This window comes from Vanacampus margaritifer, chromosome 2 (assembly GCF_051991255.1).
Source record: "Vanacampus margaritifer isolate UIUO_Vmar chromosome 2, RoL_Vmar_1.0, whole genome shotgun sequence".
NCBI lineage: Eukaryota > Metazoa > Chordata > Actinopteri > Syngnathiformes > Syngnathidae > Vanacampus > Vanacampus margaritifer.
Genome location: NC_135433.1, coordinates 32825145 through 32846461, shown reverse-complemented (window position 1 = coordinate 32846461; position 21317 = coordinate 32825145). Strand labels below are relative to the sequence as shown.

General features: G+C 38.4%; 3 protein-coding genes across 9 annotated transcripts; 1 reads left to right on the top strand and 2 right to left on the bottom strand.

Moving 5' to 3' along the window:
* Window positions 1-447: 447 nt before the first annotated feature.
* On the bottom strand, window positions 448-6890 carry LOC144044987 (putative flap endonuclease 1 homolog). Of its 3 annotated transcripts, none has more exons than XM_077559742.1 (12): window positions 6771-6848; window positions 6169-6236; window positions 5411-5477; window positions 5179-5281; window positions 4653-4707; window positions 3927-3988; window positions 3705-3841; window positions 3327-3387; window positions 2253-2384; window positions 2034-2179; window positions 1801-1945; window positions 448-1170 (listed from the first exon to the last, which is right to left on the bottom strand). In XM_077559742.1, the coding sequence occupies exons 3-12, from the start codon at window positions 5443-5445 to the stop codon at window positions 1114-1116; spliced, it is 933 nt and encodes a 310-aa protein (XP_077415868.1). In that variant the 5' UTR covers window positions 5446-5477; window positions 6169-6236; window positions 6771-6848; the 3' UTR covers window positions 448-1113. The 3 variants fall into 3 exon arrangements, with proteins under 3 accessions (XP_077415868.1, XP_077415869.1, XP_077415867.1); XM_077559743.1 differs by having other exon boundaries at window positions 5179-5226; XM_077559741.1 differs by lacking the exon at window positions 6169-6236 and having other exon boundaries at window positions 6771-6890.
* Window positions 6891-7260: 370 nt separating this feature from the next.
* LOC144044837 (mitochondrial fission factor homolog A-like) lies at window positions 7261-12976 on the bottom strand. Of its 5 annotated transcripts, none has more exons than XM_077559493.1 (7): window positions 12832-12976; window positions 11838-12059; window positions 11527-11699; window positions 10211-10296; window positions 9927-10097; window positions 8352-8427; window positions 7261-8227 (listed from the first exon to the last, which is right to left on the bottom strand). In XM_077559493.1, exons 2-7 carry the CDS (start codon window positions 12052-12054, stop codon window positions 8096-8098), a joined length of 855 nt encoding a protein of 284 aa, XP_077415619.1. In that variant the 5' UTR covers window positions 12055-12059; window positions 12832-12976; the 3' UTR covers window positions 7261-8095. The 5 variants fall into 5 exon arrangements, with proteins under 5 accessions (XP_077415619.1, XP_077415620.1, XP_077415618.1 ...); XM_077559494.1 differs by lacking the exon at window positions 12832-12976 and adding an exon at window positions 12301-12819; XM_077559492.1 differs by lacking the exon at window positions 12832-12976 and adding an exon at window positions 12703-12819.
* Window positions 12977-13991: 1015 nt separating this feature from the next.
* stk25b (serine/threonine kinase 25b) lies at window positions 13992-21317 on the top strand. The gene is made up of 11 exons (XM_077559500.1): window positions 13992-14414; window positions 15554-15784; window positions 15861-15917; window positions 16039-16147; window positions 17696-17853; window positions 19478-19663; window positions 19968-20113; window positions 20294-20399; window positions 20492-20563; window positions 20817-20953; window positions 21026-21317. The coding sequence occupies exons 1-11, from the start codon at window positions 14385-14387 to the stop codon at window positions 21063-21065; spliced, it is 1272 nt and encodes a 423-aa protein (XP_077415626.1). The 5' UTR covers window positions 13992-14384; the 3' UTR covers window positions 21066-21317.

Genomic DNA, 21317 nt, shown 5'->3' with positions numbered 1-21317 from the left:
CTAGAAAAGAGAGTAGGGTATTGAAAAAAAGAGCAAAGCTTTTTATGTTCAGGGACCACTTAAAATTGGGAAGCTTTCCTGGGTCCTGTCTTAATCCTAACGCTAACTAAATATAATTACTCAGAGCGCATCATACACTATTCACATATTCATAAACTCATTGCAGCTACTATAAACTAATTGCAGATTTGGCTGTGTTTACATTACGCTATGTTCATCCTGACAATTTCACCCATGTATGGTGTATTTAACTGTAAATTAAACTGCCTGGATCAACAAAGATACATTATTTATTTGCGGTCAATAAATAATCACCTTTGGACAAATTGTGAAATTGGACCAGTTCCACCAGCACACTTAATGCTTTGTCACGGTACATTACAGTGGTTGTGAATCACTCGCTTGAACTTTTTTAGTCATTCACACAAATGAATACCAACAAATAAATTGCTTGAACACTGTTTTATTTTGTTTCCTAGTATCTAAACAATGTTTAGTCTAACTAGATAAGTATTTTTATTTTTATTTTACATATTTACACAGATTTCAAAATCTTTGTTAAAGTCTTGAAGAAAAAAAAAATCCACTAACATAATTCAGGTCTGTGGACTACGCCTTGGCACAGATTTCACAACAGGTGCTAACTGAATACCTTGTGATGAGACATCCTCTTTCTCTATTGGGCTTGGGAAAGCCACTCTGACAGCGCGAGCACACTGGCCTCTTTCATAACGAGCCACTACTTGCTCTGCCTTTCTTGATGGCTAGATGATGCTGGACTTGAAAATGTTCACTGTGAATGGCATTTTGCCACTCAGACAAGACAACTGGCCCCATATAAAACAAGAAACCTCAATTTGCTAGTTTGTAAGAAGTTTTCACAACCTGCATAATCAATATATTAGAAAGCATTTCAAACAGCACACCATAAAGGAATGTTTGCCTTGCAAAAAATAAACATCTGAACATTTTGTTATGTTGGAAACAATGTGACTTTCACATTATAAATGAGTCACAACCTTGTTTGGATAAAACAATAATGGATTACACGTGACTGAAAATTCTGCAAAGGCAGACAGATGTCCAAACCATTCGCATTCACGTTTGATGGCTTCATTTCAATTTTGGTTTCTTTCTCTCGCTACTTCCACAGTCTGCAGCTTCCACAGGCTGGAGGAGGAAAGAGTGACGAATTGTTAGGACAGATTTATTAATTGTTCAATTTCAACTAAATTGCACTCTGCTTCTAATGTTTAGAGTAGCAGTTACACTACCTTTTTGTCATGTAATTCTGAGCTACCCTCATACATGGAAATCGCTAACACATACATAATGCATACAGATCGTTAGCCTAATAGTGTAATTGCCAAAGTCCTCATAATATCAATTTAAAAAATACCAATTTCTTTGCTTAATTGTGCTTTTTCTTTGTTGGTGTAAAATATCCGTCATGGTAATCTGCAAAATTTGGAAGTTTGTTATTTTTCTTAAACATTCAAATATGACTTAGGCAACTATGCTATGCAGCTAACAATATACAAATTTACTATTACAGTGATAGGGACCGAGCCATGTAATTGGCGCCCGTGCATCTCAAGAGAAAAAAATAACTACTTTGTTTTTCGAGTAGATTGACTGTATAAATTTACAATAAACTTCACCTTAAAATTATTTTTCTAAAGTAAAATTGGTATGAATGGTTTCTTCAATCCTGTATTTCCCCTGCTCTAATATCGCTTTTTTTTTTTTATTCATTCAATGACACATTTAAATAAGCAATAAAGTGATCATAAGCTTCACCTGCTGTCTTTTTCTAAGAACTCTGAAGAAGTCATCCATCCGAGTTTGCCTGCAATTTCCTGCTGCCGTCTCCTTTTCTCTTTGCTTCCGCTTACTCTCCCGAATCTGCCGGAATCTCTCCATGCGATGACGGACTCGTTCTTCCCTAAAAGCATGGATCCAGACATTGAGTGACTATTCTTGAATAAGAGAGAGAATTGTGCCCAAAATACCACTACAGATACAGTACGTACTTGACATATGTGCATCGGCAGAGAAACCCAACCAAAGCTTCTTTGTCTGGCTCAGTCCACATCAACTCAGGTACTTCTGCATGTGGTGTTTCCAAAAATAACTTCTGTGCTTCTTTGTATTTCCAGTTATCTGGTACCGGATGGGTCTATAGAGCAGCTAGGGATCAAAATCTTAGAAAGAACTCACAAACTAGCATAGTTTGCTTGACAAGGTCGTACCTTTCTGTTAATGTGCAAAATGACATTTTCGATCGTGCGGTACTGCTGAATGAGTTTCAGAGCTCTCTTTGGACCAAAACCTGTTATCTTGTCACAGTAGTCGCATCCCAGCAAGATGCACAGGTCAACAAACTAGGGAAGCAAAATAAGTACCTGGTGAATCATAAAGCTGTGCATTAAAAGCAAAAGCAAAATGTAAATGCAGTGGTACCTTGACTTATTTTGTTACATGTACTTCGGAAAGAAAATAGCACAGTTTTGTATCCAACATAATAAAATGATATTTTTAAAAAGTTTTATATAATGTAATTACTGAATATACTGTAGTATTTGTGTGTTAGATGTGTGCCTTTAACTCATTCACTGCCATTGATGGCTATAGACGTCAAAAATTCATTTGAACGATTTCTATTAGTTTCTATCATTTTTTTTCCACTTTTGCTAACAAAAGTATGAAAACCTATATTTTTTAATTGTACATTAAGAACAGATACTAGTGAAGTCATGTGATTAATTACAATTAAAGATGTTAATTGCCTAACGCGCCCAATTAAAAAAAATATATTAAAAATAAGGGGCGTCAGACGATTAAGATTTGTAATCGTAATTAATTGCATGACTTCAATTTTACGATTAATCACAAATTTTATTTCTGTTATAAATGTACAATACAATTTATTTTCTAGGTTTTCATAAGAAATGAAATGAAATGGGAAAAAAAATTTAAACTAATAGAAATAGTTCACATGAATTTTTTACGTCTATAGTCGTCAATGGCAGTGAATGAGTTAAGGGGCGTGGTCTAGTGAGTGATACCAGGTGCTGAAGGTGCAGCTTACTTGTGCGTGTTCTCATTTTGTATTTGTGTGTTCTGTTCAAAGCACATGAAAACAGTTCCTTAATGGCTCCATTTCTTTACACTGGAGTTAATAAGTGGCATATATGAAGCTAGCATATGACTAAAAAAGTTTGCATGCAAAGCAGAAAATAATAATAAGAAGAAGAAGAAGAATAGTATTGACCAAGTGACCACTCCTAAAATGTGGTGCTCACAAGTCAAGGCACTAGCCTTACCTCTTTGTGAGATAGTTGGAGCTTCTCCAACAATTTTGGTAAAGAATATTCCACAATGTCACTGTAAATAAATAAAAGGCATTAATGGTAAGGACACTATAGTATGGACCTAATGGCTAGATACAACTTTTTTTGTTTTATTGCAAGAAATTGTGTGGCTGTAAAATGCTGTGCTCCCACTTTATCTCATACGGCTCACTATAGGGACAAGAGTATCCAGACAGTCACACCACTTAATTTTTCATTAGTGGCAAAGTTAAATAACAAAGAATGTAGATTATCTGTTCAGGTTTAGCACAAAAATGCCCATGACTTTTGTGAAAAATACAGAGAATTGATACCATATCAAATCTCCTGTAAAGAGCAGGAAGTCTGTACCTGTCTCTCTTGGCGTTCAGCTGACGAATCAGAACATTTGCTCCGAATGGCAACGTGTCCATGTCCTCTGATGCGACAGCTTCTGCAGTCCCCCGTCTCACTAGCCAAGCGCAAAAGGCCTCAGCATCTCCCGGAGCCTACGAGAAGGGGAAAAGCACCCCTAAAGTGACAAAGTTCTGCCACTTGCCCCAAGAGAAAAATAAAATCCCATGATGATCATACTTGGATCACAGGTACACCAAGAAGCTTCAGGAGATGGAAACAGTCTTTTGTTTGGAGGGATGCTGGATGGAGGACAAACATGGCGCTTGAGAAGATACAAATATATCGTTTTAGTGCAAATTCCAGTGGCGAGCCTTGCATTTGGTACCGAGGCCTTCAGTCAGAAAGTACCAGACATAATCCATCCCACAAAGCCACCACTATCAAGTCACAATTATAGAAACAATAAATACTATATAAAGAGGCTAATCCAAAAACATGACAAAAACATCAAAATGTTAATAAAATATATCATACTGACCAAAAATGTGGATTAATACATGCATTAAAATGTGGATGCCGATTGCTACAGATGTGTTTTGCTTGTCAAACAGTTTTGTTTTGACCAACCAGTGACAGAGTTTGGAAAAATGTTGACGTCGACATCATGTGAGGATGAATTTCTAATTTGATTGGTTAAAGAAACAGTCCTATTGCTCATTTCGATTAAATTACATGGGCCAACACTACTGATTCTAAAGGATCTGGGCAGATTACATTCATTTGGCAACACATAGAGGCTGTAATCTGATTGGACAAAAAAACACTGAACATCCACTTTCACAGAATGGAAGCACTGAATCAAAGGCAAACGCTAGGAATAAATATTAAAATGTAGGTGGTTAATGTATGTCAGTACTCCTCAATATATGCATGTACTGTACTTGGAAAGCTGTGTTTTTATACCTGTGCCCAAATGGTTGGGGGAGCGCCAACCTGCTGCCTCGGCTCGTTTCTGAAGCTGCAGGAAAGACACGAATAGATCACACAATCATCTCACAGTAAGTACCGCTTCATTCACTTCACTTGCATGTTGGGCCAGCATTACAACTACAACAAACAAGAAAAAAATGTTTTACTCTCTAATACTTTCAGCTTGAATTAGCGCTGGGTGGTTATGGGGAAAATAATCATGATTATTTTGATTGATATTCATTGATTTTGTATGTACTTTTTTGTTGTGCGTTTAGTTTTACAGCAAAACTGTTGCTGAACTGTAGTTTTTGTCACACGCTTGCCATTGACAACACAATGGCAGTTGGGGTGCCTTCACAATGTAGTAACTTGCAAACATTAACCATGCCGTTCATCAATGTTTTTGTTGATTATTATCTTTTCATGATTGTGAGATGCTAAAATTGAAATCATGATCAACTTTCAATTAATTGCCCAGCCCTAACTTGAATGACAGCACATTCTTTATGTAACTCACAGCAACAATCTTTTCTCCCGGAGGTCTTCCATCAAAGACAAACGCAGGCTTTATGTCATGTTCCAAGAAGGTAAGCGTGCGAAAGAAGAGACCGGTCAGCGGGCTGCAAACAGCACAGACATACAGCTAACTTTGCCATGTACTGTAGTACTTTAAGTTACACTGGAGCAAGAGCATGTTCAATCACATTGTTCTTCTAGTTTGCAACATATTTGATCATCAAGGGACTTACTTGAGTGATGGTGTGGCTGTGCGGAACTGGTTCATCACAATTGATGTATCCAAGGCAATTACCTTGCCTGTGGAGTGAGCACAAGCTATTATACTGTTGCTGCTACTATGCTGCAGTACAGATATTGAATTCAAATGACCACAAAATCACACAGATAGATTTGTATATTTTCTTAAACTATAGTAATAAGTCACTATCCCAATTCTTACTGTTAATCTATTTGTTTTCCATTGTGCTGTATACTACTACTATTACTACTACTACTCACAAAAAGTTATTAATAGTTAGGGATATGTGGACGTTTGCTTAAAATTTCAGGATAAACCTAAAATGCCCTTTTCTAAACTTTTGAATTCTAGCTATTTAGTTTGTCAGTACTTTTTGCACAACTTGCTGCAACAAGAAGCTAAATGGCAAATTTCATTAAAGGTCTATGGACTATATGCCACGGAGGAGGCAGGACTTTTGACTTCCGGGTTTTCACCCATCAACTTTGTTTCCGTTTCCGGTTTGCGACATGTGGGCCGCGTCCCAGTACTTGCGCTTCCGCCTTTGTGCCCCTCGGTTGCGCGTTCCCGTCGACTGGTGCGAGGCTAAGAGTAAGTATGTAGTGTTTGTCTCAGTGTCCGATAGCCGGATGAGCGGGAGTGGCTTTTGAGGGACGCAAGGTGGGGGTGCGGGTGTTGGAACGCTGCCAGCAGTGGCCGGAAACGGCGCTGACGTGTAAAACCCGGAAGTCGGAAGTCCGTGGCATCTACCTCATTAAAATTTCCAAGGACGTCCACTTCTATGCCTGTGAGTCTTCCAGTCTCACTGCAGCTCTTTGCTATGGAGTCACAGGAGTGCCTCAATTAATAGAAAATCCAAACACAATCAATAAAAGAGAACGTTTACAAATGTAGTCATCATATGGAGTCACAGGAGTGCCAACATTATTTGGTGCCTCCCTAGCAATGGAAAAGTGGCTAATTTTGGTCACTTGTTAATGGAGTCATTGATCTCATGATGTCTTTTAAACAGCATGATGAAAACGTCTGTTTAATTACACATTCTAATTGGACCAGGAAATTTATTTGTCCTTTCAGTTTCTGTTAATGAAAGAAAAATCATCATGATCACAGAACTAATCTGAATCTGGCAAAAAGTAATAATACAGTTTTAACTGAAGTTAACCAATTAAAATCAGATATTGACATTGAACAGATTAATTAAAAAAAGTAAATAAATACATCTCAGTCATGAATCACAACACTGCAACGACGAGGTAAAATGGCAAATTAGCTTGTGGCTAACAACAATGGCGAAATCGTGCCAAAGTAAAAGGCCACAAAGCGATCAAAAGTAGGTTGTAACTGTTTACCTGTGTAGTCACTAATATCTTTGTGGGAAATTGCACCCGGAGCTTCCAATCGGATCAAATCTGCTAGTTTAGTGATCCCCATCCTAACACCGTTTGTACCCTTATCATCTAATGCTAAAATGTGACGTCACTTCTGGTTAAGCAAGGAAAACATTTTTCTTTACTTTTAATTACAAAAACAAGTACAAATTGTATTTGTGCTGTATTTATTTATTTATCTATTTTGCCTAAAATCTGAGTGAATACTGTACGTGTCTTGCTTTTACGACGGTTATTTTCTCCAGCGTCGACGTAACTTGATCTTTTACGTATGCGGACTAACGCAATAGTATAATTCTATTTGTTTAGTTCCGCTCGTGACCTCGAAGTCGTACGAGGTAAACTGAGAATGCCCTGGCCTGTACCCAAGAAGTTCTGAAGTTTCCTCCCAGTAATGCACATTTGGAACAGTAGGGAGCAATACAGTATTGCACAAAAAGGTCATCAAGAATTTAATTACAGCCATTTATTAAAGCAAAAATAATTTATCGACAACGGATGTGTTGAGGCTTTTACAAAAAAAAAAAAGAATTGTAACAATACAGAATTAAATAGTGACATCTATATTGTGCATACGCATTTATAACACACTGTTATAAAGGTCAAAAGTTTGGTAAGCAAGTTCCAACAATTGAGGAAATCTCAAACTTGTGAAGAGAATGAGTTACAGTACGTCACACCCACTAAAAGGTCATGTAGTTCCAAAAATAACATAAAAAAAGAATCATATAATAGTTTAACAATGCTCTATTTCGCTACTGTACATGACCGTTTAGGTGAACCAGAACACAAACATTCAGCATAAATATTATGGCATCCTTAGATTCGATTTGACACGAAGATATTCATTTACTGTAGCTCTGCCTCTGGCCTGGGTTCCCAAAGCATTTGTTGCCAAAGTAAAATCTTATCGGATTTCCCCCATATATGGTAATGATTATTTTTTTTTTAAGTGACCAGTAAAAAACAGTATTTGACTGAACAGTGTACATGACTCGCAAAGTAAAAGAAACATGTACACAAAGCAAAACAGAAACAAATATTTCTAGATACATAATCATACTTTCCTACTTGAAAATAATAGTAACCACAAAAAAAAACACAAAGCAAAAGCACCACAGCTGTTGTATCGCATGTACATTTTGAAATGCGAATTTCAATCTTTTGCTGCAACACATGGAATGGAATGGCAATGGAAACACAAATCCCTAATTTGTCATTAACAAGACTTTGCTCTGGCTCCATGTGTTTTGGGTGACACGCTCTTTTTTTTTGTGTGATTCCCTTTAGCGGCGGAACCAAACCCAGGTGTTGATAAGCCAAAACGCAACAGTAGCAGAATACAGGACAACCTCTCGCTTGGACCGTTCCTTGTTTTCTTCCTCCAGCATCTGCAGACGGCGGTTAAGTTTGACAATCTGAAAGACCACACAAAGGTTCATCCAGAAATTATACAAGAGTTCAATATGCCTAACTTTTTTGTGTGTGTGAGTAGTGTATATTAGAGGCACTACATGTATGAAATGAGAAACTTCAACATACTTGTCGACGTAATGAGGAGGCGTCCATTAAACCAGACTCATCTGGGTTCATATCCAAGGCAAGATCCAGGTGTGTCCTGTGCAATGAAGAAAAGGATCAAAAAGTCAGCCCTCCTCATATCAATCACACACTGAAACGACTCTACATTGTGGCTGAGACCGAGCTTGGCATGCTATTTAATTGTCCCCTACACAAATTGCCATATGTAGCAAATTGACCCCAGAACACAACTGACATGCGTGTTCTTTTCTTTTTATGCTTCATTTTTTGCACATGTAAAAACCGCTGAAGTGACTTTTCAATCTGCACGTTGGTAAATTCCTGTCTCATCAGTTTCAAAGTACTTCCCCTGTTCATTGTGGGGTTCGCTTTCTTCCACGGAAGGATAGCAAAAATTTTGCTTGTGCCGGGAAATTCCGCTTCCTCCAACATTCCAAAAGGTAGGCAAATGACTAAGACTGGATATAAACGGCATGGTTCAAGACAGAGACCATTCCAATTTTTTACTCTTCAGTGTCCCATTTATGTGCCATGGCAACATAAAGAGATAAAGTCACATGGAAACAGATAATGCTGAGCGATATAATTGTGGGGCTGTGAGAAGCAAGTGACCCGACTTACAGGTCTTTCACGATACAAGCCACCTATCAGACAATTATATATATTTTTTTGCTTTAACCAATAGCGGTGGCAGCAGTTTGGCAGATAGTGGACAATTAAATTGTCACAATTCATCAAAAAACACGTTGTGTATTTAAAACAACTGCATAACTGATGACCACTCAGAGAGCACATTTAGCTTAATGCTAACAATGCAAATGAATAGCATCAGTGTTGCACCAATTATAACAATTTAACCAATGGTTATTTGAACAAACGGTGGAGCAACACATGTTGTGAAGAACGACCAATAGTACTGCGACTTATTGAGGAGTGACCGTCTCCATGTGTATTTGTATGTCTGTTATACTGCCCCCAGTTGGCCAAGGAGTACCGGTACACGCCAGAAGGAGCAGCACATTGTTCATTAAATTGAAGCCAAAAAAAAGCGTCATTCTTTAATTTTCTATTTAATTATGTCATAATTGCCTATTTTTACAAAGTAAAATATACAATTATATTTTTAAAGTTATAACCCCCCCACCCCCAAAAAAAAATATGTTAGGGAGGCTGTAACAGATCAATAGTGTTTCCATTCATTTCAATAGAAAAAGAAGTCTGAGATACGAGTGTTTTTGAATTAGGAGCGTGATTTCATAATAAACTAAACTCGTATCTCAAGGAATCGCTAAATCACTTATCTGCCAATGTGACGGCAAAGAACAGATTATATACAGCCAGCCAGTAAGAGCTTGATCCCATTGAAATAAATCAGGTTTTGTCAGCTGCACAGACACAAAAAAATGCATTAAAAATTGATGTAAATTTAAAATGAATAGAATCTGATGGTATATGTTCCATCTTACTTGACTCTAATGAGGACAACAAGTATAGAAAATGGATGGATTGCTATAAAAAATACATTTCTAGGAATAAATTGAATGGAAAACTGAGAAGAAGAAAAAAAAAAGTCACCGGCGGTGGCTGTCATCCAGGACCTCAAGGACCTGCTGGTAGGCCCGGCGTGTGGTGGACTGGATATAAGCCAGGAAGCCCGCCGCTGTGAACAAGTTGACGTTTGCGTCCTCGGGGGAGCACAGAGGGGGACACATGCGGACTGGGGGGGCAGAAGGTGAGGGTGTTACACTGTCAGAGAGGTAAGTGGAGAGAAGTGGTAAAGAGGGGAGATTTTTGAAGCAATTAAGAGAAAAATAAGAGACAGAAAAAGGTCCAAGCAGTACAGAAAATAATATCCTCACCTCACTTCACCTCTGATTATCTGACCGCTATGGCGACCAGATATGCATTCAGTGGCGCTGCGTTCCCTTCGTGATCGAGAATGAGCCTGTCAAAGATTTTAAAATATCTAGTGTTTCTCAACTTTTATTGAGATAAGGCACAAAAACTGAATGCACATGTGGCATTGAGTAATGGCACTTAAAAAAAAAAGGACAGAAAGCTCCTCGCTGTCCATGCTTATCCAAAGTGGCTGTGTGCACTTTGACAGATATCAAACAACACTGAGCCTATTTTTTTTCTTTTCTACCAAATATAATTATGTACTGTCCAAACAATAAATAAAACAAATGGATAAATACTTGTTGGTTTTGACATCATCACAACTTAGACATTTTTATAAGTTAAACAATGGCTACAAATATCAGCAGCAATAATTTTATTTTTGTTTATTAAAATAATGTGTGTGTCAATTTCTTTTTATTTAATTTCATCATGAGGAAATATATAGAATTTATTAACTCATTCACTGCCATTGACGGCTATAAACGTAATAAATTCATTTGAACTATTTCTATTAGTTTAACATGTCCCCCCCCCCCACACACACACTTTTGGTAACAAGAGTATGAAAACCTAGAAAACAAATTTTATTGTACATTTAGAACAGATATAAAATTTGTGATTAATCATGAGTTAACTAGTAAAGTCATGCGATTAATTGCAATTTAAAAATTTAATCTCCTGACGAGATGATTATTAAAAATTAGGGGCGTCAGGCGATTAAATTTTTTTCATCGTAATTAATCAATCGCCTGACTTCAATAGTTAACTCACAATTAATCACAAATTGTGTTTCTGTTCTAAATGTACAATAAAACAAATCTAGGTTAACAAAAGTAGAAAAAATATGTTAAACTAATAGAAATAGTTAAAATGATTTTTTGATGTTTATAACCGTCAATGGCAGTGAATGAGTTAATATCTTCTTCCATTGCCTAAAATTAGGGGTGCAACGAAAATTGTTTTGAATCGGAAAATGGGTTTTATTTTAACCAAACTAAAATGTTACATAATAAAATGTACCATAATTTGCACCCAATGTATCGAAATACGTATCGAATCGTCTTTTATGAGAGATGCACACTATGTATAAAACGGTTTGCTGTGGCTGATTACTTTTTGTTTCTCTGAATTTAAGTAACTTCAATAGTTTGGCTACAATCGTAATACCACTCAATCAAACCAAATTATTCTACTTGAAAATGTACCGAGATAGGTTTTGAATAGTCTTTTATTGGATAGATTTTTTATTTTATTTTTAACAGATTTGACTTACTGTGTGGCTGGGGTTGCTTTTGCTTATTTGGTCAGTCTCCAGGGAGTCCAGTGGCTGTTCTGACAATGTGAGAACACGTGGTGGGGCCTTCATGTCCAAGAGCTCCATGGCAGGGATGGACTGTATCAGGTCCAAGTCTCTGGGACAAGAGAACTGAGGATCTCCATCACCTGCTGTGCAGCAAATAAAAACAAGAAAGTCAGAAAATGAAGACTCTCTCATCTTAGAGTATCACCAGCAGGTTGCAACAGAGATACAGAAAGACTGGAAGAGTCACAGAAAGGTGTAGTGTAAACCATGTCCAACCTCACCAGCTACGACAATTCTTTCAGGAACCTGCATCAGAGCTGAATGGGTGTGCGGGAGTTCCTGGGGTGGCAGAGAACTGGTTTGGTTTTCCGAGGCCACTTTGAGGGTCTCCGGGATGCGCATGCGCTGGCTGATGCCCTCGGTGTACTCCAACTCATAGTGGATACGGTTAATCTCCGCCACCTCGGCGGGGGGTGAGGTGAACGACGGCCCACTCATGCAGCCTGCGGAGGAAAACAGAAACACACATTTGTGCATAGATACACAATTAAGATGCTGTCTTACACACAGATAGTAGCTGGAGGGGCAATGGCAATAAGACAACTTCCTGGTCGGCTTTTATTATTTATTTTCTGACAGGAAATTAAGATTTTTGCATGTTGGTATGTGTAACAACTATAGTCTAATTATGGTACAATAATATTTCCTTAGCCTAATGAGGGCTAGGGGGCGCAAAATATTTACTTCTTCCTGGGACCAAAAAAAACAGTGGTAGACAGCGAACTGCATTTGGTAAAAGTGTGCATTGGGAATTATTTTATTTTAGTGATGTGTATATAAATTTTTCCCTTTTTTTTTTGCTGTCTCATTCTGGAGATATGCATAACCAGATCCATCAACAATGAGCAGTAGAGCTCATCTCAACCAAGCGAATGTCAAGCTATTTAGCATGAGGAACGATTTAAAGACCATTTTACGTTCTCTGCATCAAATTACGTAACATAAATGTAACAGTGAATCCAAAACTAAGCTGTAAGCACACTTGACCTCGACGCCCGATAAGGGGTATATACATCAAACAATCAAAAGCAGACATGAACGTTAACTGTGACTAAACATATTCATTAAAAACGATGTCATGTTTACCCATACGTCACAATTAAGCCAAAATGTACGTGTAACGACCGTTTGTTTGGCCACTAGCGGTGGCAGGCTAGCCAAAACGTTGGCTTTATGAGACGCTTAAGCCTCGACCTAAGGACGACGACGACGTACCTTTTGTAGTTGATGCGGGAGTTTTAAATACTCATTGGTCAAATGGGTAGCAGCTCGTCCGGAAATGCTAAAGGCAAATAAGTGTAACCCGGAACAGAATGCAAATTGAACGAACGCCCTTTTCAATATTCATTGGGGGGGGGGGATGCTGGATAATGTTGTCCGTTGTGCGCGCCGGGGCGGAGCTGGTGGCAGAATTTTTTTAACAATCATATTCCCATACAATGTTTTGTTTTTGTTTGTATAAAAAAAAATATATATGTTGAAAAAAAAAACAATAAATTCAAAACTGATTTTTTTTGTATAAAAAAATGTTTTGTCAAAAAAAAAATCTAAGCAAAAACAAATATAATATTATTATTACAGAATGAATGTTATGCATACCAACTCTAACTCTAACCGCTGTCAAGTCAGCTGGCCGAGAACAAGGCACTCGAAAGCGGCTACATCAGAGGACTTTGTGAAGGGAAGATGCCTTTTTGGGTTGTCGACATAGCTAGCTCAGACCACATGCAAGCTTGGGGTGTGGTTGGGAAACTCATGCTAAGTGTTTTTGCAACAAAAAAACAAAAAAAACGAACCAGCAAACTGAAAAACAGTTTAATGCTATAACTTCACATACCACTTACTATAGTTTTTTCAGCTATTATTTTCAAACAGGTATTTACAAACAAATCTCTGAATTCACTTTAAGGCTTCTTTAGAAATTTATGTATGTTTAGAAGTTCACTTGTTAAACTATGACTTTCTACCCACATAAAAAAAAGCAATTCTCAAAAGAATGATCACTTATTACCCCGACAAAATCCAGAAATTATTATTTATTCTGACAACATTACAATTTTTTTGTCCAAAAATATGATGATGTTTATTATTATTATTATTGTTGTTGTTGTTATTACTGTTGCATTTAGCGGAACACATGGTAGCTTTGGTTGATTGGCGTTAAGATTATAAGGGAGTCCTTGTACAAAATAAATCGCTCCCTTCTAGGAAAAAAAAACTTGAGTACTGTAAAATAAATTACATTAGAGGGAGTCCTTGTAAAAAAAATCGCTCCCTTGTGAGGAAAAAAAACTTGAGTAAAGTACTAAAATAAATTAAATTACAATCGCCTACAATTCCCAGAAGTCCATCGGCTTTAGCCTTAAACGCGCATGCGCCCTTTGTCAGGGCCATTATTTTGTCCTCAAGCTGTTGAACAACGGGACTTCGTGAAATGAATTAAAAATACCAAACGCGGGAGGGCTTGTTTTTTGTTCGCCCACCGCCACGGACATACATGGAGTGTCTCAGCCGTTAACTCGGCGTGTCGCAGGGCCGTTGGCTCCCTGGGTGGCCTTGGAGGCCCCGAAGACGGTGCTCGGAGTGACAGCCCCGTTAAAAGAAGCAGTAGGCTGCCTCCTCTTTATCTTGTTGGCTAGCCACCTAAGCTAGCTTCCTAGACAGCGACGAGGGGAGGGGAGCAAAAGAAAAGATTACAAAAATATATATACTAAAAAGGACACATTGATAACTTCGGGGAAAGACAAAATATTCAACCTGAAGAAGAGATGGCACACCTACGAGACATGCAAAACCAGGTACATAAAACAACATTCATGTATTGTACTGTATATTCAAACACTGTCAAGGCATTCATTATTAGGTGGGTGGTCGTGGGATGACGACACTTGTTCAGTATTATATCCCAGTGTTTCCCAATCTTTATTGAACAATGGTGCATATCTTGCATAAGAAAATATATCTGGGCACACCATCTAACAAAATTGTCATATAAAGTCGATCCACAGGTTAATTGTACCTTATGCCATCTAGTGGAAGAGCATTTCATGGTTCTGTTTGTCACTGCACATCGCTGGCATAGATAGATAGATGAATAAAAATGCATTCTTTGTTGTAAATATTTGGACCAATTCACTTGAAATTGGTTCATTTTCCGTCGCACACCTGATGATCTTTTAAGGCACATTACAGGTTGGGAATCGCTGTTCTAATGTCAAGTCTGTGTTAACCAACCTCTACATTAGTCCTAAACCTTCAAAAAGCGTTTGTAGCACACACAGTAAAAACAAAGCTATGTATTTTATACTCAACACATGCCAACATGCAATATTTCCCTATTCCTTTTTTCTTCTTTTTTTAAATTAGGTATACAGTATATTTCTCTTTTAAAAGTTTTTGTTTCAATGAACATACTTTTACAAATTTTACAGAAAGAACATTTTTCATAAAATAAAATATTGAGAAGACAGTTTCATGGGGATCAACCTATACCATTGCCCACATCACGTATTCAGGGATACATTTGAAGCAGATGGAACAGATCACATTTTTAATGCCGCAAAACCAGTGACAGTCTGAGTAGAAAGCAGAAACTGGAATACAATATTTTACGGTCTGTGTTATCAGCTGTACTTGCAAAATGGTGCAAGTGAGTCTGAACATTTGCGTACAGGCAGGAATGAGTAGACTAGACAAAAAAAAATTGCACCCAATTAAATGTTTAAAATAAAAACATTTCAGAAGATTACATGCAGATGTGTTGAACTTAAAGATTGAATACAATTAACTTATGAGACTTTCTATGTGAATAAACAGCTAAATGAAAGCAGAATATAAGAGTAATAGGCAGTGAAAGAATGCATAATTTTTTCCAAAACACCCTGTATACTATTTACTATACATGTAAAATTGAATGATTGTGATGTCATTGGACCAGAATTCACGGTTGGATCCTGAGGAGTACTTCACCAAGCAAGAGCGCATCGGCAAGGGCTCCTTTGGGGAGGTCTACAAAGGCATCAACAACCGCACCAAGGAGGTGGTGGCCATCAAAATCATAGACCTCGAGGAGGCCGAGGACGAGATTGAAGACATTCAGCAGGAAATCACAGTTTTGAGCCAATGTGATAGTCCCTTTGTGACCAAGTATTATGGCTCCTACCTCAAGGTGAGATGATCATTCAAACCTCGTCTCCCCACACGAATGCTTTGACACATCTTTTTCTCTCCGTTTTGCTGACCAGGGGACCAAGCTGTGGATTATCATGGAGTATTTAGGCGGAGGATCTGCTCTGGATCTGGTAATGTCATTTTGATTGCCATGCACCTTTCAATATATATATATATATATATATATATATATATATATATATATAATAAAAAAACATGATCTAAAAGCAAAACTATTTTCTTCCTAAACAGCTGCGTCCAGGACCTCTTGAAGAGACGTACATTGCCACGATATTGCGGGAAATCCTCAAGGGGCTGGAATATTTGCACTCTGAAAGGAAAATTCACAGAGACATTAAAGGTTTGAAAAACTTAGTGTGCAATACAGTAAACAGCCAAACATCGCGGGTGATGCATTCCACATCCACCTTCGAGAGGTGAAAGTCCAATATGTAACAAAACCATTTTTAAAATGGTTTTACTCCAACCACCGCCATTAAATACAATTAAACTCATTAAAACACAATTCCTAACCTCATTAAAGGGTAACCAAGGTTATTATAGTGAATGAAAACTAATGAAATAACAGAACTTGAAATAACATTCAACATGAAAACAAATAAAAAATGAAAATGCTTTTTAAAAAAACAACTGAAATGTCATCTTATGTTTATGAAACTAACTTTAATGATAGTTTAAATGTACTTTTTTTCATCTTTATTAGTTAATGTTATACATGAGGTTTTGGGGGTTTATTTTAAATGTCTTTATAATAATAATACATTTTATTTGAAGCACCTTTAAAGACACTCAAGGTTGCTGTACAAAACTTTAAAAAACACAAAACCAAGTAAAATCAATAAAACAAGGTATAATGTAAATTTTTAAGATTTTAGTTATTTCAGTATCGCTGTACATCGATAGCTACAGATGAATGAAGGTCAAACAGTTTGATAATTGTAGGGTTTTTTTTTTTACTTTATTACACAATACTTGGTGACCTTTTTTTTTTTACCTCGCACTTGACAATATTCCCATCTGTTTAGAAACAAATACTAAAACTAATCAAAACTATTTTTTTCCTGGCTCAAAATGAGGCAGAGGTGGTATCACCCTGACTATAATGGGTGACTACCGATACCAGGTATCGTATTGGTGCCAATACCAGTCTTATTTTAAGGTATCGGTACTCGCGGCTGTGACCAATACCATTATCGGCCGCCCTCCTGCAGCCGTTTTACAATCAGGGACTAGAAATGAGAAATTAAATGAATACAAAGTTGCCATAATTTTGGGGGGGAACTATAATCATTAAAAATTCATCCACTAGTACATAATAAATTGTAAATATAGTTCAGCGTTGTTGTAAAACACTATTATGTTTATTGTATATACTGTGTTTTTATGACTTTGGCGATGGCTGGAGCGTGCCATTTCGGCCTCGCAACCAGGAAATGGGCGTGTGCATCGGTTGCTCCATGATCTCTTTCTTCTTCGGTGCATTAAAGTTGAAAAAAAAAGAAAGCTGTTTCTTCTTCGGTTGTTGCTTCAGGTCTTTCCGTTGCACTGCTGTTGATATAGCGCCCCATAATGGCCTAACACCGCAACTGCAGTTAAAATGCGTTGCTGCCGAGCTCAATCAATGCTGTGTTGAGCGATATCATTGGCTCGGGCTGGAGGTGGCGAGCAAATTAGGTGGAGGTGGACACCTCTGAATTTTGTACACTGGAAAAACCCTGACTAAACTTAAATGAAACTTCTCCTTTTTTTAAATCAAAACAAATGAAAGCTGTCAAACTTTCTGTAAAAACTAATCAAAAGTAACTGAATAAAAAAAAAAAGTTTATAAACAAATATGTACCCTTTGATTGATTTCAATTGTAACTATTTGTCCTTCTGTTTCGTCCAGCTGCCAACGTGCTGTTGTCCGAGCAGGGCGAAGTGAAGCTGGCCGATTTCGGGGTGGCGGGACAGCTGACTGACACTCAGATTAAGAGAAACACGTTTGTGGGTACACCCTTCTGGATGGCGCCCGAGGTCATCAAGCAGTCGGCGTACGACTTCAAGGTGAGGCCAGGCACGGCACATCTACCCGTTTGACCAAAATCAACATAAATGAACCCTGAAAAGCTCATGTCTGATATTAATTGACAAAGACGAAAATAAAGGAAGCATTTTTGCACAGTATTTATTTTATTAACAATTTCCCCCCACCCCTTTTTAGTTATTTTTGTATTTTTTGTTAACTATAATAATCTTTGTTCTGACTTGAATATGAATTTTGGTTATTACGGCGTAAATTGAGGGCCTCTTACAGCATAAACCCGCAAGAGTGTCTTTAGTCGTGTCGTGTGTAGCATTATACAGCATGTAACCACCAGCAATTTTAATTTGTTGCACCATTTTTATCTGATTGGCTCTCTAGCAAGCGTTCTCCCTCTATTAGCATCATAATTAGAGATAGACCGATATGGTTTTTTCAAGGTCAATACCGATACCGATTATCGGTGGTCAGGGAGGCCGGTAACCGATATTTGGAGCCGAAAAAAAGTTGGTGTGAATTTTTTAAAATAATAATAAAAACTCCAGCACTTGACTGCTTTAAGAACATGTTTATTAAACAGCTTTTGTGATTTGGAACATGGTTTTTTGTTTGCCATCAGCTTTTGCACCAACTATAATGTGGCTTCCCCACGCTAACTCCCAAATAGCCACTAATTCGTGGGCTAACTGTTAGCTCGTGGGCTAACCATTCACCCACACGTTAACCCCGGGATAACTCCCAAATAGCCGCTAAAAAACGGCTATTAGATTAGCCCGCAAGCTAACCTAATAGCTGTTATTTCGCGAGTTAGCTGATTAGCTCGCGGGCTAATAGCCGCTAATTCGCGAGGTAACTGTTAGCTCGCGGGCTAACCGTTCTGTCACACGCTAACCCCGGGATAACTCCCAAATAGCCGCTAAAAAAACAGCTATTAGTTTAGCCTGCGAGCTAACCGTTAGCTTGCGGGCTAATAGGCGCCAATTGCTGCTTATTGGCTGTTAGCACTGCACGAGCAACCACTCAAATGATGCTGTGGGCGGGCCAATGCTGCAGGGAGTCAACAGCCGCTGACTCAGAGCAGACTGAGGAGAAAAGCGCCCGTCGGAGCAAAAATAACAGTTTTTAACATATCGGCCATCAAAACAAAAAAAGAGGCCGATGTCGATATTCATAAAATGCTGAATATCGGTGCCGGTTATCGGTGCATCCCTAATCATAATACTTTGCTTTGATCAGGTGTCAATTTCATGCTGGGCGGCATTCTTGAAATTGTTTCTTTAACTTAGATACAGGAATTGCGCGGTTAAATGGTAGCAGGTGTGTGCTGTCTCCCATTTAATATGAGTTTAAAATGTAATTGGTTAATCCTGAACACAACCAAATCCCAGTTATGAGAGGGTGTGATAACTTGTGCAACCACATTATTTTGGTTCTTCGAAAAGATTCAAATCAGACGACTTGTATAGGTTATTTAGGTCAGGTTAACAATGCAAAACAGTTTTGAAAAGATTCATTTTGATCTCATTTTTTTCTAATATCACAAAAATCTGGTATTTGATCCAGGGTGTGCAGACTTTTTATATCCACTGTTTGTGTTCCTTGTGCATCATTAACTTTGATTCATTTGTGTCTTTCCCCTTTTGTCAGGCTGACATATGGTCGCTGGGAATCACGGCCATTGAGCTCGCCAAAGGCGAACCCCCAAACTCGGATTTACACCCCATGAGGGTCCTCTTCCTTATTCCCAAAAACACTCCCCCCACCCTGGAAGGAACTTACAGCAAGCCTTTTAAAGAGTTTGTGGAGGCTTGTCTAAATAAAGACCCCCGTTTTGTGAGTACCGTTTTTTTATTTATTCTTTATTCATGCACTAGGATTATTTTCTAACCAACCAGGTGTTAGATATTCATTTCAGGCTATATGAGATCTCATTGTTAACGTATACGGTACTTCCAGATTTGTTCCCGTCGTTCATCGCATAAATAAGTCACTTTGAAAACTTTGCTTGTTTATGTGCGGTCATGTGACTACATGACAGAATTTTCTCTGACAAACCAAAACGAAAAGATCATGCAAGCAATAAGAGATAGATGAAAAAGAAGTCATAAAAATAGTCCTTCCGGCGTGTCTACCTTAGAGGCCGACAGCCAAAGAGCTGCTGAAGCACAAGTTCATCACGCGCTACACCAAGAAGACGGCCTACCTGACTGAACTGATCGACCGCTACCGCCGTTGGAAATCTGAGGGCCACGGGGAGGAGTCCAGCTCGGACGACTCCGATATGTGAGTTTCAGACGCACACTACGGCACATTCCAAGCCCACCGCGATAATTAGCCCAAGTCATCCTGAGGGTTGTGCCGTGATTTCCAGACAATGGACGGAATTCATAACAATCAGTTCATTTGTGCATACTGTTCAACATAACGCTTGTACAAATATATTAGTGTCATTTGTATGTGCAGGGATGCTGACAGTGATGTGGATTCATGCCCCATGTGGACCTTCCCCACAGTCAGACCAAACTCTTTGAATAAGTTACAGAAGGGCTACACACATACTGACTCAGAGGCAAGACACGCACAAAATCCACCAAAAAAAAAAATCGATGTTGACAAATCATCCCCTTTTTTTTTTTTCATTGATATTTTCTCTCCTTCCAGTCAGGAGATTCTGTGAAAAGACAACCCAAGTCACAATGCTTGTCGGCATTGGTCACGCCCATCTTCAGAGAGGTACGTCTCATTGCACACGTCACAAACTTTTTGGGGCAAAAAGATCAAATTCATGAGCAACTCCCAGTAGAGACTTGAAGTGCAATGAGCAAAAGAAAGGCTTTTTATATATTTACTAAAAATAAATAAAATATGCTTTTTGAGTTACAAGCTTGCTCATGGAACGGATAAAACTCTCAAGCCAAGGTATCACTCTATACCTGAGATTTCGACTCTTTCCTTTCCCGATCCCATCGACTCACTCCACCATCAGCTAAAGGAGAAGCGGCGAGCGAGCGGTGGCGGAGTCGGCGCCATCGAGGAGCTGGAGAACGCCTTCAACCTGGCAGAGGAATCCTGCCCGGGCATCTCCGACCGCCTTGTCACACACATGATGGAGAGAGTGTGCAGGTAGACACAGCGTCAACCTCGCGCATGGCAAAAGAAGCGCTGGTGTTCTAACATTCACTTCACTTCCCGCAGGTTTTCTTTAAACGGTAACACCACGCCATCTTCGCGATGAAACACCAAGATGAATGTTTAACCCTCGCCCAACAAATCAGACAAGGACCTCAGCAGACCCCCCCCCCTTCTGCTTTTACAACCTGCCCAGTCCTCATTTCCTCCCCAAGAGATCTTTTATGTAGTTATTAAATATTTTTACAGTTTTTCTTTGAGAGCGAAGACTATTTAAGAAAAAAAAAAGCCATGGAAGTTAGCACGTTAGGTTTACCTGTTAGACTGAAAATATGTAATAAATTTAATGAAAAAAGAA